The sequence below is a fragment of the Battus philenor genome, unplaced genomic scaffold, assembly GCF_028537555.1.
Source record: "Battus philenor isolate CCGP_79_NKW_IND1 unplaced genomic scaffold, ilBatPhil1.0.hap1 SCAF_25, whole genome shotgun sequence".
In the NCBI taxonomy this organism is placed as follows: domain Eukaryota; kingdom Metazoa; phylum Arthropoda; class Insecta; order Lepidoptera; family Papilionidae; genus Battus; species Battus philenor.
Window position 1 is genome coordinate 11036276 of NW_027181688.1, and position 18015 is coordinate 11054290.

Consider the following 18015-nt stretch of genomic DNA (forward strand, 5'->3'; position numbering starts at 1 on the left):
GCCCGTGACGGTTTTCCGTTCATGAAATCATTTTTTATTTTTGTTTTTCGTCTATTTAATAATACTTTTTATTGCAAAAGTTAGAAATAAATTATCGTTTATAATTATTACTTATTTTGTATACAGAGTGATTGGTTATAGGTGTTGATGAATGAAATATATATGACCCTATTTTAAAACAACTTTCGTCGTCATCGTGGTTTCAAATCATAGATGCCTACTGAAAGGTATAAGCCTTTCTAAAAGATATCTATGGAGGTATATACACCTATCACCCGATTTACACGGTACTCGTTTAACACGTTTTCGATTTTACACGGTTTTGCGAATAACTTTTTTTTTTGTTTTAATAACTGATTTTATTACAATCTCTTGTAATGTAAATATTTCTGCTTTAAACATCTAATCGGCACAAATAACTTCGATTGATGACAGTGAATTCGAACCTTCGATTCCGAAAAAAAGATTGAGAATAATTTCTTTTTTGTTCTTCTGTTTAATGTATATTGTAATTAAATATGAAAAAAAAAAACAGTTTTTCCGTAATATATTAAATATTTTTACTTATCAATGCATTTTATTTTTATTTCTGTGTACACCTAAAATTATTGATAGAAATCCGCAACTGTTAAATAGCAAAATCATGCATTTTCTGCGAGTTTTTCGATTTACACGGTTTTGACTTGAAAATTTTTAATTTTCGCATCTACCGTGTAAATCGGGGGATAGGTGTACTATAATCGCCACGCTTGGCCGGGGGATTGGCGATCGCAGTGTGGTATTATGGTACGCAGAGGACGCTGGTGGCCATCCTCTGGAAACTTGTTTGTAAGCAGTGCCTTTTCTATATAAGTTGTGTACAAAGTGTGAATTATACAAAATTTGTATCTCGGGAATCAAACCCGCGACCTACAATCGCGAGTCTCAGTCGTTTACCGCTGGGAGACCAGAGCTGGACTAACTTTTGACAGTTGTTCTAATATCAAGTTATTCAACTCGTACGCTGCCTGTTGGCCGCACATTTGTTTACCGGAAACTAAAAGTTTAAGTTAAAATAACTGTTAAATATTTCCCGGACTAGGGAAATTAACAAATATTATTTTAAAATGTACAGAATAATTGTTACCAAATATAATATCTTTTAACAGGTGAATGTAAACCTCATTTGCTATCAATTACTGTTGGGTACTTTCTATTCAAAGATAAATACTTTCAGAAATAACAAATCACGTAATTATAGTAAAGAAAAGAGTTTTTAAAATTAATTATTGTTTAAAATTTGTCCCTGCTGACTTAGTACTGCCAGAATATATTGGTCTGTTGCATTAAAATAAATTAAATCAATTAATCTAACATATTTACCCTATATAAAGCGATCACTTCACACAGGTTGATTGGAAGTAGTTATAAAGGCTTTTGCTGATTAAATTAGCCATAAATGTATGCCTTTACACCTAAAATTAATCATCCTGTATTAAAGTTCCAACGGTATACTGAATTCTATGGTTAATTACTGTTAGTGTTTCCAAGTAAATAGTAGAAATAAATATTCGACTAAAAAACTTAAATTTATTTAACTTAGTTCAAAGCTATTTCAGTAAACGATACTACAGTTTAATAATATTAGGCAGATATAGAGAAAGCTTTTCGTAAAGAGAAAACTTTTTGATCAAAAATAATCTATACATTGGACGGTGTAAAACTTTTACATTTAAAGTCAATCAATCTGTATATTTGCAGAAGGTGAATTAACATATGAACGATGTTCAAAGTCAAATATAAAGTTTGGTATATTAAATAAGTAAAGTTGTTTTCACTTTCACATTATGACGAGATTAAACGAAATAAGCGTTAATATAAAAACATATAGTACCTGTCTACCCTATTTAAAATATAGTCGTAAATAATATTGTCATGTTACAAATATTTCCAACGTTGAATTATATACGAACATCTCCAAACGGAATTTTCTATAAAGATGTCCCTCTTAGCAGAGGACCGGTTCAAAAGGCAGCCATTTAATATAACATATAACGTAACTATATAAAGAGAGATTTCTATGCTGCATACCTACAAATATTTGTCTGTAGATATACTTAATATCTCCTTCCTCACGTACCGGCACGAGTATCGAATGTTTGGAGTACCCAAGATGAAGCCTCTCATTATTAATAGAGTAGAACAATTTCTAGATATTGGTTGCTCACTGTACTGATCGGATCTGGGAAAAGGTTTCTTTATTTTCCTTTCGTAGATGCCTTGATTAAATTAGTTTATATAAAATAACGAACGTCTTCAGTGATATTCGGCAATGGTTTGATTAAAGATAATTAGATAAGACTTTAGTAGGATTTTTTTGTGAAGCAAGGAAATATTAGAGTGATTGAATTGGTTTTTACGGAATTACGTTATATCTTTTTAACCAACATAAACATTTAAATTTCAACTGTGGTGTTTGTGTTTATTTTATATTTCGAATAGGTTATGTCAACCATCTTTGAAAAATCAACTCATAAATATACTTCTTTATTTATTTTATTATAACACTTTTTGTACATCTCTACCAGCTAACCGTTGGGTGATGATGAGATAAATCAATAAAGGTAGGTAAAACAAGTAAGTATCATAAAAGACCAAAAATGAAATAAAAAAGTGAAGCAAACTGAAAGGGAAAATAATCATATAAAGACATCTTATACAAATATAGTAATGGATACTACTTACTATATATATATATAAATATATATATATATATATATATATATATATATATATATATATATGGACTTAGATGACATAATTACTAAAGTAGTCAGAGACTATGTTTGGCATAAATCGGTGTAACATAACTCCTGAAGATGCCCCGTGTAGGGGTGAAACACGTGTTGAGTGATTTGACGGTGGCAGTTGTGTAGTTCGCATTGTTTGCCGCATACGCATTTATCAGCGGGCTGGCGGGCGGTGCACTTTGTTGCACGACTACCACTGCATGTGCGGATGGCTAAATATTGGTCCTTTTCTTACTTGGGATGGACTTCCGCAAGGTAATGCCTGATTCCATTAAATATAATTACTAAAGTCTTTTGATATACGATAAAGGAACTTACATTTTTAATCTGTGGCAAGTAATATTTTTTTTGCATTGCAGCAGACAAATCTATCATGTACATACTATGTTCATTAAATAATGTCATAGAATGTTTAACAAAAAAAGTTTGTATGAAAAACAATTCTTACCTGAATGTTATTGTCATCAGGTATCAACCTTTGTGTGCCGTTGTACCATTCGATACGAGCGGCCGGTCTGGCGCCGGACACCTCGCACATCAGTGTGAGTAGTGTACCCTGGGTAGCGTGTTCTCCGACACCGGATATTGAGATTTTGTTCGGTGGCACTGAAAAAATAAATAACCATTATTTCACACGGACTGTCTCTAGAATTTCAAAGTAAAACTCGAGTACTGCGATATAATTAATTTTTTAATACAGAACCACTATATTTATATTAAACCTTGAAACAAAGTTAACAGACCCTAGAACCTTTTTACAACCAATCACACGTGTCGTCTGTGTGAGGTGACAGAAGATGGTGCGACAGAGAAAGGTGTATATAAATGTTAACTCTCTTAGTTCTACTCTATGCAGCCTGTTGCCGCTACAGGCCTCCTCCTTAAATTTCCATTAGAATCTAGAAGCGAGCTTCCAGCGTCTTGTGATGACCTTAATAAGATGCCAAGTCCACTTACCAAAGGAACGTTATAAACTGCACCTTTAAACACACCTACCTATTGGGAGCCCTACAGGTGGTAGATATTCGAGAATCTTTCAGTTCCTATGGCTGTCGGATACATGAGCGATATGCTCTGACCGCTGCCACTTCAAACGAACACTTTAGCAACATACACACACACATACATACATATATATATATATATATATATATATATATATATATATATATATATATATATATATATATATACAGTCGTAAGACCACCACTGCTGGTCATGGGTCAGAGACTTTCAAAAGGAGCGATTAGGTTGGAAGAGATCTGCATTTAGCATCTTCCGATGACTTTAACCAGAGATATTTTGTATTTAAAAATACATTCATTTATTATAAAATATACTGTTGTGTTTAAATTAAATGTTTATATTCACAAAAAAAAATTGCTTAAAAAAACGCTGGTCCCAAAACACAACCTTGCGGAACCCTTATATTCAATCGTGCTACAGAATGTACAATGCGGAAAGGACCGGGCAATTTACCTTCGCAAAGTACTTGCCTGTCAAGTCCCAGAAGTGTAATAAAGTGTAAGTTATCCATCTACAGGTCGGCGGACATCATAATACGCTACTATATGGCCCATGAAGGGCAAGTCGTGGAACTGTTTCTGATGTATCCTTCCGATCCCGAGGGTATGGAGCAATTGGATGCTCAGTTTTGAGTAGCGAGTGAGTCAGGGATATTATTTATTGGCGCCTACATGTAAACTCTGTCAACAGTTTTATTTGATGAGTGTTTCGCGAAAAATTTAATGGTAAAATAAATAAATTTAATATGTGGCTTAAAAAATCTCTTGTTAATTAGAAGATTACAGCTTAAATGAAGTAACAGAAATAAAGACATCCATAAACTAGCAGATTGACAACTTGAAATGGCAGGGCAGGCCACATAGCGGGCGGAAGAAATAGCCGGTGGGGCCATAAGATTCTGAAACAGCGCCCACGGAGTAACTTTAATTTTACATATGTTTAATTTTGTTTCATTGCTATCTTTAAGAAGTATTTTTTTAATATTATTTACTGTATTTAAGCTCGCGGAAACTCGCTAGGTCGGTCACCTATGACTTGCATTGGGCGTCTATCGCCTGATATAGTGTTAATTTTTGAATTACACCTATATAGATATCGTGCGTATTGAAAGCTCTAAGTGTATAACCTTTAAAAGTGTGAATGTATAGCTCACGCAGTTCATTAATTTAAGGCACATGATATCTAAAAATCAATGGTTTCAGGAATACTAAATAACCTAATGATAATATAGTTAGAAAAATCTTTTTCAAAATTAGAAATACGAACTAAAGTTATTCGTTTGGCATATCACTTTATAAAGGTGATTGGAAATAGATGTGAAAGCTTCAAAGTTTTTACTGACATGTACTTTATTTTTATTCCTATAAAGTTTATTATTCTTACAATCAATCGTCCTATATAAATCATTACTATTTTTTAATTTTACATCTCATTGTATTACATGGCATACAAGTTCCGTTTGAGAAAGTGGGGGTGGATTTTTCGTATTTTACTTCATGGATTGGTAATGTCATATTTGTTTTTAATTTTTTGTTCTAGAATTTGTGATTTGTGTGTGACATATGGTAATTCCGAGAAACAAATTTCCGATACTTAAAATTCAAAGTCCATGTCAATAAGATAGCTTATTCAAATTTGTCTGAAAAATATTACATTTATTACTAATGAAGTGGAATAAAAAATCTTCAGGGAATTCAAATCTACCCGAGAACCTATCAGGTAAATTGAAGGGAGAATAATTCTTTTTTACTACCAACGATCAAAATTATGATTGGACCAAATTAACATTACGTAAACGATTAAGATATGATCCATAAAAATATTTTAAAGCCCCTTGAGATATATTTGACGTAATAAAGATGATATCGTTAGGAAATTAATTTGATTTTTCCATTTTACATTTACGAAAATTTTATATTTACACATTTCTTTTACTAATTAACTAATGGTTCACATTAGAAATTTATATTTAGATTCTAAATATATATAGATATTGATAAATTATACCAGAATAAAGCAGGTTCAAGCTATACTTTTTAATTTATTCATATTCATTTTAGTCGTAAGATGTCCAATGTTGGACATGGTTCTCTCCAAAGATTTCTAACAACATCGGTAGGAAGCAGGGGTTTCTAGTGACACTAACAAGGTCATTTGTCCATATTGTGTGAGGAAATTCTACTCTTGGCTTACTGATTCATGGTCTCGACTCTAGACCACTCAAGTTAAGGTGGCAGTGATCAAGTTACGTGATGCATAGAACTGCAAAGGAAGACGCAGCCCTGGATATCCACGCGCAAAGTAGAAGACGTCGGAGTTAGGCCACTTCTTACCGGTCCTAGTGGATACTTATGGGGTAGGCTTATGTCCAACAGTGGACGTCTGATTTATTGAGCAGTGGTAGCCCAGCAGTGGAAATCTTGATCATAGAACGGGTGTTCGACTCCCAGGATAAAACTTTTTGTAATTCACACTTTTTTCATTAATTATAAAGATTTGCCACTGCTTACAAATAAGTTTCCGGAGGAAGAGCAGCACCGTCGTCTGCGTACCATAATATCACATTGCGATCGCAAAACCTGTCAATATTAGTGATTAAGATATATCCCCCATAGACATCTTTGGACGAGGCCTATGTCTACGGATTAACACAAGGACGATTGCAAACGGAATTGTTTTATAGGGTCCTGATCGATTTATGCAAAATTATTATTTTATTTTGGAAACTTTGTAAACTTTACAATGTTACGTGTAAACAAAAATCAGATAAAAATACAGGATAATTACAATAATTTCAGTAACAGGTAACCACAACACGACAAATATAAAATAGCAATAAAAAAAACAGACTACTTATTAAATAAAAAAACTAGAGAATTTTTGAAAAAAAAATGAATGTACCAAATAATGAATACATATATAACAGTTGTCATTATTCCGTTTACACGATTGGAACAAAATAGCAAACGAATACCTGTAAAGACCCCTTCAAAATAATTGATTGCCCATCGACACATTCATATTGCCCGAGATAATTCAATTTCGGCCTGTCGGGAGGAAAACCGGTCTGTATGGATGAAAGGAGTCAAAGCCAATCTGTGGGTCAGTAATAGACACACCCAGTCTATTATTTGCGTTAGAGGTCTGCAACGAACACTCTGGTTACTAATACCATATGAAGTTCTCGTGTGGTACAAGTAACAAGACTTGGCATTCGTTCAATAAATTTATCCTTTTTTAATAAGTGTTATATTTGTAATTATTTATTACAATGTTATAAATAAATATATGTGTTTGTATGTACATGTTGACTACTCGCTACTTGTACTTCTTCTATTTCCATACCATAGTTGTCTATAATATTCCGGACTCCTCTTCCTCACACTACTTAAACAGCTATTATTTTACTGTATTAATAGTACATTCATAATTTTTTATTCAAAATCGCCTAACGCTATTCCGTTAAAATGTTACTTAATGCACACATGGTAATAATATAGATTTTATAATGTTAATAATTACTAAAATAAATTTTGAAAATATAGAACATGCCCTTAAATTTTAGTCCTTAAAAACTTTTACTCAAAATCCGGTTCGCAACGGCGTCATTAATCGTTTTTTAAACCCATAGATACGAATTGCAGGACATAGACTTTTCCCAAAGATATCTCTCAGGGGATTATCCATTGGACTATCATCGCCCCTAATTGACATTCTCATTAAATAATATAAATGATATACTGCACTGACAAGAGTATTATACGAAGTCTTAGCTAAAATATTGAAAATTTTTAATCTACCGTAGCGTAAACTGGTGGACTTAATAATTGATATGTTAAAGTTATAGGATATTAATTTTTAACATTATTTATTACTGTGTATTTACTTTTAATAAATAAATTCATCATTAAATGAATAAATAAACAACTAATTAGCTGTCTCGAAATATACTTCTACATCGCATACACAAAGGTATGTTATTTAAAATATCTTTCCCGCATTGTAACTGCAGTTTAAAATCTACCGGTATCAGCTCTTAACAAACATATCAATTGATCAAAGCAATAGAAAAAAAAAAAATTTTGATTAAAAATATATTTTTACTTGAAATCGCTATCAGCTTATGTATTGTACCGTCGGACAGCATTGAAAGTGGCGATTGGCTCATTACTTACAGACTGAATAGGTCGAGTTTTCTCAGCACCTTGTATCTGCCCTGATGTGTTACCATGGAACTTTATTAGTGTAAGAAATATTAAGAGAGGTATATTAAGAAAATATTATTTTTATGTAGTATGCTATTACATATTATTTTTTTCCTTTTTATTACAGTTTCCGAGTCTCTACGAAATACTCGGTTCAAATGTTTATTAAAATATATATGTTGTATATATATTTTATGAAACTTTTGGTCAGATAATTTAATATATTATGAACATAAAGCACTTTGTGTTTGTGTATGTATATATGTATCTATTCTAATTGTCCTTTCAGTGGTAGGGCCTCTACTACTAGATATAGGCCACCCTCCTAAATTCCTTAAAGGATCTGTTGGCCGCTTGTCTTACTTAGGTCGTCTGCCTACCTCGTAGATGGACGTCCTTGCGTTAGTCATTTTATTTGTATGTACTATGGAGCTCTAGTAACACTGCCATGTCAACTTCTCAATTCGCTACGAATATTCACCCACAAAGAGACCAGATGACGGCGTACGTCGCTATTGGCTTCTATCTTGAAGACCTTTCTCAGTTTTACTATTCGTGATAGGTATACAAGTCAAAAACTTCAAGAATAGAGCACGAAACTCCTGTTGGAGTTGGTACTTTATAGGCATTTAAAGTAGTTTTCGTTTTATCCGTAATCAAATAAAAAACGAGCGAGACTCAAATCCCATATAATTGGAATTTGAGAATTTATTTTGTTTTTGCTATATTAACGAAAAAAAAGGATAAGGAGAAATATTCGAAAAAAATGGTTCAATGTTATTTGAAAATACTTGACCTTATACAGATAGTTCAAGCAAAAAACAGACCGGGAGACATTAATTAACACAGTTAAGAACACCCGAAAACTTTTATTAACTTTAAAAATAAACATCTATTTTCGAACTTAAGAAAATTCGGTGCGATAACGAAAGTTCGGGACGGCATGTTATTTTTATTTCAGAATATTTTAAGACTGTTTATGTAGAAGTCTTAATTAATTTTAGACAAACAATGAGATAGTAAAACATTGCTTCGCAAAGAGCACGAATTGAATATTTCAGAGACTAAGATATGTATAAAATAAAAAGTCGTGTAAAATGAAAATTTAATACCCATGCAGAACGTTGTAGAATAATGAATTATTTTGCAAAACATATTGTCTACGTTCATTGCATTAGATACCAGAGGGTACACCCGAGGTGTTCGTGAAAGTACCAAACCCTTGACCAAAATCCAGTGCATAAAGACGCAAGTTTACGGCCTATGTGTGTTACTAGTGATGATTTCGTTGTGAAGTAGTCCCCTTCACTCTGGGCTTCGTTGGAGAGCTTACAGTCGATAAACAATACAAAGAAAAGGTTATTGGTCAATATTCTCCACTCCGTATTGTGCTGTGCGTGCATACGTGGAACACAACCTTCGCGTCCCGTGACTCGAGAGATTCGTCAAAATGATCAGACTGCGATCTATTCCACCAGCACGAAGGCCCGAATTGATTTAATTTCAAAAGAGCTCTTGTGTCTTGGACAAGGGCACTCTTTGAAAAATAAGCACGGAGTCAAATCAAGCGAATACGAAATTTGCGGAATGATTAGAGTCGTTTTCCTCTCGGAAGACTGACATAATTAAACATTTTGACGAACAGACGCTTGGCAAATGTTATAACAGTCTTACCAACCTAGTAAAAAAAATACCTGACTTCCTAATGCCCGGGAGATTTAATGAAAAAATAATTTTACTTTTTCAGCATAGTATTTATAACAAAATATAATGTTGAGATACAAAATTATTGTTAAAATCTTTATATTAGAGCACTTGTTTCGCCTTTAAAATATATGAAATGATAGTTACCTTTATGTATATATATATACACACATATATGTATATATTTATAAATATAAATATAGGTGTCCGTATATATAAGTATTTTGTATGCCCTCTCCTTAATGTTTCTCATTTCCATCCAAAGTTTGTTTGGTAGAGATCGCCTCGATCGATAAGACTGCCTCTTGTACCATATGAATTGTTTTTTTTTCTATCTATTGTGTATGATGAACAAAAAAGTGTTAATAAAATAAAATAAAAATAATTTATTTTATGTGTTGATAGTAACAAACCATTACCGATAATCAGTGAGACGTAGTGAAGCGATCACTCAATTTTTCCCCCAAACTGTGCGTGTAAATGTCTTTAATTCATTTATCACTCCACCCTATTTACACTTGGGGCGTACGAAACTGACTCAGTCTGGTGTTCTGTCGACCGTCGATATTGCGAAGTGGTGAAATTTTCGAGTGATGTTCGACATTATATCGATATAAAGTTAATAATTAACTTTTAATAAAATACAGTTTAGCCAAATCTTACAATTAACCGTGTTACAAAATTTCGAGAGATTTAAATAGTCCGGCGATTTAATCTACCTATTTTTTCTCCATTTTCCACGGTTCGTCTTTATTAATACTAAGTATCTAATGGATTCAGGCGTTATTTTGCGGAAAACCATCCTAAGTACGACTTCGTGACTCTGTGTTTTTAGTACTAATCGGTGTAACATTTCTCCTGAGAATTCCCCGTGGAGGTGTGAAACACGTGTTGAGTGATTAAACGGTGGTAGTTGTGTATTTCGCATTGATTACCGTATGCGCATTTATCAGCGGGCTGGAGGGCGGTGCACTTTATTGCACGACTACTGCTGCATGGCGGAAGTAGCTATATATTAGTCCTTTTCTTATTTGTTAACACTAGGCTTTGAATGGAGACTTACAATAGGACTTTGTAAGCGGCCTGATTCTGGAATCTTGCCGATTATCTTAACAAGCTCTTCCGTCTTTATAAAAGGACGTGCTTTACTTGAGAATCTTAAGCACATAGTGACCATGTTGTCTCCATGCTCTGCTTTTATGGCTAAGTCGATTTAGTTTTGGTACGGATCTCCTCATTTTGAATTAGATTTATTAGATATATTGCGGAAGGTTCTCGTGTGGCGACCACGAACAGGTAGACGCAGCGTGGATAGGCTTTCCACTAGTTGACCATTAAGTTCACGGGAAATCGTTGAATGCGGGCAGCGCAGGAGTCACCTTGGTGATCTTTGAGGGAGGCCAAAACCTCGCAGTGGGAGTCCAACGGATGAAAAGATGAATAATAAGAGATATCCCACAATCATCTAAATGGTTTATTGAGCAACTAGAGAGAGAGAGATACTTGAAGTAAGAGATCAAGTTTTTAAAAGTACCCACGTTGTTTTAGATTAAATATTTAAATAAATTTCGAATTCAGAATATCGTAACGCTTTCTTCCCTGAATAACGCAGTCTTGCTCCTTATTAGAGGGACGGTCTGGCAATTTATCGGGCCGGCTCTAAAATTGCTCGCCAGTGTACCTCTCGGAGCTAGTTAAGTGATGGCTTAATGCGCACTTATATGTAAAATATAGGGGATGGAAACCGTTACTATATACTTGCCACTCAGTGTACTCGACAGGGTCGTATTCGGAGAGCGTCTATAAAAATCTCCTTCGTGTACTTTCAATATTTAAGATTAAATTTGAGTAAGGGAATATCAAAAGTATCGACGTTTTCCTAATTAAAAACTTTAGGTACTTTATAAATTTATGTTTAATATGAATCCTCATATAACTAAGTAAGAAAAGGACCAATATTTAGCCACTTCCGCACATGAGTCCTTTATATTAATTAATATTGGTCCTTTTCTTACTTAGGATGGACTTCCGCGAAGTAACGCCTGATTCCATTAAATATCCCCATATAACTGTTGTAATTTTATGCGTAGAGTTATAGAAGAAAAGTATTAAATAGAAGAATAGAATAAAATTGTTAAAGAGGGAGTAAAATAGAGTAGAGTGTAGCAGTATAGAAGTAGATTCGGCAAAAGACTGGACATTGTAGCAATCTTTAGGAAAGGCGTATATCGTTTAACATTTGAGTGAACAACATAACAAACGAGAACAGAATATAGCAGAATATAAAGCAGAGAAAATAGACAGAACAGTGCAGAACTAGGCAGGAATCGATCAAAATGAAACGGATAAGAATTTAATAACCATCAGATCGTATATTTCAAAATATCCTTGAAATGAAATATATATTACACACGTTATTACACAATTTTTTTTCTCGGTGTTGATTTTAACAAAATGAAACTTCAAGATAATATCAGGGATTCTTCATATATTGTGATGAGGTTTCTGACATTTAATTATAATCAACAGAACCCTTTTTAAATTTATAAAGAATGGCTGCCGTTTCAAATTAGGACATTACTTTCGCACCGCTTGTTAAAAAGACATATACTTTTACATATATTTTTAATTTAAAATTCAACATAATTTGAGTATGATCAATCATTTTTTTGTTATTTTATTAGGTAGTTTATTCTGTAGACAGTTTATAGAGATAGTTTCCTTGTGTTTTTCGTACTTGAAATGAAATTTAATATCTCCGCAAATGATATACAAGTTTTATTAGTCGAGTCAAACAATTAAATACAGAGAAATAGCAATCGAAAAATGTTAGCCGTGACGCGAGCGACATGCGTTTGACGCTGGGACGTTTAGCCGACTGGGGATGCGTACGCGCAGAGCCGACCGAGCTGCGTGTGAGTCGATCGCAGCGCAGGGCCGTACTCAGCAGTCCCCACAAGTTAATTAAACTTAGTGAGTGTAAACTTAGTCATTTTTCACATCACGAAGGGTCGATAATCAAGTACTTCTACATCATTCGACAACAAAATCATGACTAATACAAAACCATATTTTACATAAGCAACACGTATTTAATGTACTAATAAATCTTTATTAAATTTTACCTTCTATTCGAAAATAAGGTTTATCGTATCTAATTAATTCAGATGGCTAATTAAGATATACTCAAGGTGCTTAATTGATGTAATAACAGACGAAGGTTAAAACATTATCCGTTAGCGTAGTCGTTAAGGAACCTTTCTAGTTATATTTTGTTAATTTGATCCTTGGAAATCCATCAACCTTTCATTAACAATCTATATCCTTACATCATTTTGGCCATGTGCTTCATTCCTTTAGTAATAACGGTTGCAAACAGCCTGCATTTAACCGTTAATATTAGAACTAAAATTGTAATTTGATTATGTTTGATATTAATGCATACGTCGTAATTTGCTTAGTGTAAGTGCGGTGAGAATTGACTTTAGCGTTCGTAGGGCGCGGGTTCGATTAGGTTGATTCCCGGAGTACAATCATAAATAATTCAAACTGCATGCATGCCTCCAAATGATGGGCTGCAAGATAATGTTACATAGATAGATATCTTTCGGGAGTACTATACCTTACAGTACCGTACAGCTATAAAAGATATACAAATAAATAATTAAATAAACAAACGTTTTAAAATATCATTTCAAATGCGGCCCTGTATGAACGGAGCCAAGATACACGGCCTAGTAATAATCGTGCGATTAATAATCGAACTTGTATCGATTCCGGATATCGATGTTTGTTTCGGGACGAAAACTAATCGGCTTAAACTACACATCTGTCCCTTTCCGCCTGGCTTATGGTGGAACTTGGGACATTAAATCTAAATAGGGATCCGCGCGCGTAAATCCGGCCCTGCAGTGTATCGTTTGCGGTGGAGTCGGCTTGATGACATCGATTCTGAATGTGACGATGTTTCTGGAATATTCTACTTTACGTGATCCACTGGTATCGACTTGTATTGTGTTTCGTAACAGAAGGGAATATTTAAATTCAAATTTCTCTATAACCGCTGAATGAGGGTCATTTATTCACATACAAAAATATTTCGAATAATTATAATACTTTTAAAATTAACTGAACTTAAATAAAACTCAATTAAAGTGTTTCAATTATGATGAACTTTTTTAATGAATAATTTTCTTAAAATTGTTTAAATTGTAAATACCGTCAATGAGTAAAAAGTGATGAATTCTTGATTATATAAAATATTTAGCGTTAATCTGTGCTATACATAAATTTTGTTTATTTAATTTTATTCTTTAATGTTGTTTATGTAGACAAATCTTTACAATTATCAAATTTTAGTATTTATTTGTAACCTTTAGGTGTTTGCACAAGTACAGTTCAAAAGGACGAAGTATTAACTCATTCTCACGATTATGCTTTTCATTGTTGGCTACTATTTGTGACTATTTGTAGACAATTGATAAATACTGCCTCCGATAAGGTCTAACTGGTTTTCTTTTATTATAACTCAGCAACATGCTTCTACTAGCTTAAGCTGATAATCAGCCTACTCACTCTCTATTTCTCTTTTTTCAGCCCATAGATGCCCACTGCATATCTATGGGTGATATACCATAATCATCACGTTTGGCAGGTGGGTTGGTGTTCACAGTGTGGTACTATGGTGCGCAGAGGACGCTGCTGAAACTGTAATGGTACTAGGCATATGTACAATAAAATCCCACAACCAATGCCATCTGCTACTGAAGAGATTGAAAACCGAATTTAAAGAAATGTTATTGAAAAAAAAATATTATTCTATCCGAGAATACTATACTGATGTTAATGCGTGGAATTAAATGTAGTTGATGCTAATTCAGGAAGCTAATTATTGTCGCGCACTATTAATAAAACTATATTTGTAAAGAGCAACTGTTGACTTTCTCATCGGCACTTCTCATCAGAACTGCCTTCCGAGCTGGTGGTAGCTTGTGCTGGGATAACAATGTCGTCATTTTATGTTGATTTCCTAATAGCCGATTCGCATAAAGAACATTTTGATTTTGATTTTGAAATTGTTTGCGATCACAAGCAAATCTATATAATTAATGCACAAAGTGTGAATTACTCGTATATAAGATTGTTTCCCGGGTAACAAACCTGCGAACGATCGCACTCACTGCTTTTAATGTAAGTCATACAGTAAAAACACAATACAATTTAGAGTAAAAGCTTATACAGTTGTTTAAAGAGATATATAGTGACTCATATAATTGTAAGATTATTTTATACATTTCCCTCTTCGACGTAAAAAAGATTTAAAAATATTTCTTGGTTTTAATTCACAAAGACGTAATAGAAAATGTGATCGCGTTTATTCAGTTCCATCCACTTAAAAACTTCGCAGTTCTATCAATCGGCTTGAATAAACGAGCGGGACGTCGGCTTCGCTTTGTCGGTTTGGACGCTTGATTGACAGCTCAATCAGATGTTGCATCGGTGGCGAGTGACGTCACATCTCACGTCACCGGGACAAACGACCGGCCGGTGGTCGAGTTAACATCTGTCTAGTTGATACGACTTTACCTGGTTTGGTTGTTTGATTTGATTGTCGCTTCATATTAAATGCTACGGACTTTGTTTAGATTCAAATTGTTTTTATTAATTTTTAAAGGATGATCACAAATGTGTTTCCTATAGTTTCCATTCACCTACTACTGGACATTTACCCTACTAATGCCTTTTATTAATGCCTTCCGTCCTATTTGCTCCATTGGAGTCTTCATCCAGTGCTAAATATAGATCTTCTCCAATGTTCTCTATCCTATACGATTCTTCACTATACATCTTTTTCTTTCTCTTTTCAGCAGATGGACGCTGTAGGTCATCTGCTTCCCTCAAAGATCGCCAAGATGACCGCTCCTGCGCAGCCCGTATTCAACGACTTATCTCGATCCTAACTATGTTGTCGATCCACCAAGTGGTTGCCATTCGAAAATTAATATGTCGATGATCTAGATTCTTCTGAGAATTTCCTGATTTCTGATTCGATATCGCAGCGTAACTCCGAGCATTACCCTCTGCATTGTTCTCTAGCTGACTTTTAGCCTTTTTAAGAGGCCTGTCCTATGTGATCACGTTTTACTCTCCTCATTTCTTCGCTTTATTCCTCTTATAATATTCGACATAGCCTTCTTTAAGGCCTTCTATTGTTTATCACTCTTTTCACTGCAAGGCAAAGGCATTTTATAATGCTTTCTATAATTAGCGCTTCACTGGTTTTTCGCTTACAGCTGGGTTTAGACTCTTATCAAAACTATTTTATATTTTATGTGCTGTTCATGGTGTCTTTTCAAAAATAACTATTATAGCACAGTAATTTCATTGTGTTTTGAGGAAAAACCTTCACTCGAACACTGTGAACCACAATTTCAACGTTTTGTATTTTTGTAATAAAATTGAACATTTTAAAATGAACGACCAATATTCCCTTACATCGAACGAATCAACCGCACATTTCACGAATGTTTCATAAAAAATATCCGACAGAAAAAAAGTAAATAAACGACATGATTACTACACAAATATTATTTTATAATAAATTCAATGAATAATTTATTAACGTGAATATTTGCTTGAATATTGCATTCCGCTCGGCGAACAGGTGATAATATTAAAAGTGAATTCCGAACAACCAGGCGTTTACGTAACCCAATAATTTATCAAGGATTTTTTTTAAAGCCACGTAAGAGCAATAATGGCGTAATATTTAAAGACTGTGATATACTGTTGTAGCGGACTCTTTATCCAAAGATATTTGTATATTCTCTAAAGTCGCTCGGCAGCGGAAAATCGTCTATCACGACGTTCTTTTGGGGAGGAGGGAAATGGGGCTATCCCTTGCAATGTGCGTCTATCGGATGACATCATAATTTTGCACACGCAAGTGTCAGTCACCTACTGAAGTAAACGTGACGTTAGATGTTTAAAGATAAAAATATTATTAAATAAAAAATATTCTAACACTTTATTTGCCGACAGTTGTAACCCAGGTCTCTTCAAGATCTTAGTGAATAGATTCATACTAATTATTTAATGGAATAAATAATAATTATCATTCTGTTTTTGGCACTAATCGGTGTAATATAACTCCTGAAGATGCTCCGTGGAGGGGTGAAAAACGTGTTGAGTGATTTAACGGTGGCAGTTGTGTAATTCGCATTGTTTGCTGCATGCGCATTTATCAGCGGCATGGCGGGCGGTGCACTTTGTTGCACGACTACCACTGCATGTGCGGAAGTGGCTAAATATTGGTCATTTTCTTACTTAGATACATACTAAGTCTGCGTGCGTCTTCGGCCATGTTGTCACTTTTATAAGGCGACTTGGTGGTCAAACAAACGAGTCTTATTAAAATAGCCTTCAATTATCTTTCTAAATTCATCGTTATAACGTTTCAGCATCTTTACTAATTAAAAATGTAAATATTTTTCAGTGGTCTTGGAAAAATTGTTCAAAAACTAAGTCCACGCAACAAGCCATCATTTGCCACGATGACGTGTTCTCAAGGAAATTATTAAAAAAAAAACAATAAATAATTTACATTTGCATTCTAAGTGTAATTTTTGGCATCCTACAAAAAAATTGCAAAAAATTTAATTCAAAAAAATTGCGAATCTTTCTCGTTACATTTAGACTTACTTTCAAAGACTTACTTTGTTAAAGTGCATTGCATTAATGCATACGTATTACGTAGGTTAAGTGCAGCACATATGGCTTCAGTTTCACTTTAAATATGCTTCACTGAAATTGATGCAGTGAAAATAAAAGATAACCATTCTTTCAAACGAAATTCATCTCGTAGACAGAGATATTATTTTTGAAATTCAAAATTGTTTTAGTATATATACTTTGTATGACTGTACCTAGATATATATCATATACTTAGTATGGCAACACGGTAACAAGTACAAACTTCGTGGTGACCTCTAAATATGGGAGTTTTCGATATGATTTTCCTTGGAAAATTTTTCGTATTACCACCATACGAAGTCAAGTTATGGAGGTCTTTACCAATTTAATTTTATTATGTTCCACAATTACTAATAAATAAAAACTCAACCTAAGCAAGTGCAGGCGATTTTTATTTATTACAGGATATAGTGGAACATACCGTAAAGGTTTAATTTACTTGGGTGGGAATTTTATATTTTACAACCTAGCTCACGAAAGTCTGGAAGTCTAGATTAACAACCTGACGAAAATTTTAGTACTTAACCCACATAGCGCC

At 33.8% G+C, this 18015-nt stretch overlaps 1 protein-coding gene across 1 annotated transcript in view; it reads right to left on the bottom strand.

Moving 5' to 3' along the window:
- The window catches only part of nrm (neuromusculin), a 694689-nt gene that overhangs the window by 62838 nt on the left and 613836 nt on the right, over window positions 1-18015 (bottom strand). Inside the window, exon 7 of the mRNA XM_068768211.1 lies at window positions 3238-3395. Within this exon, the coding sequence (XP_068624312.1) occupies window positions 3238-3395 (158 nt within the window). The remainder of the gene's footprint in view (window positions 1-3237; window positions 3396-18015) is intronic.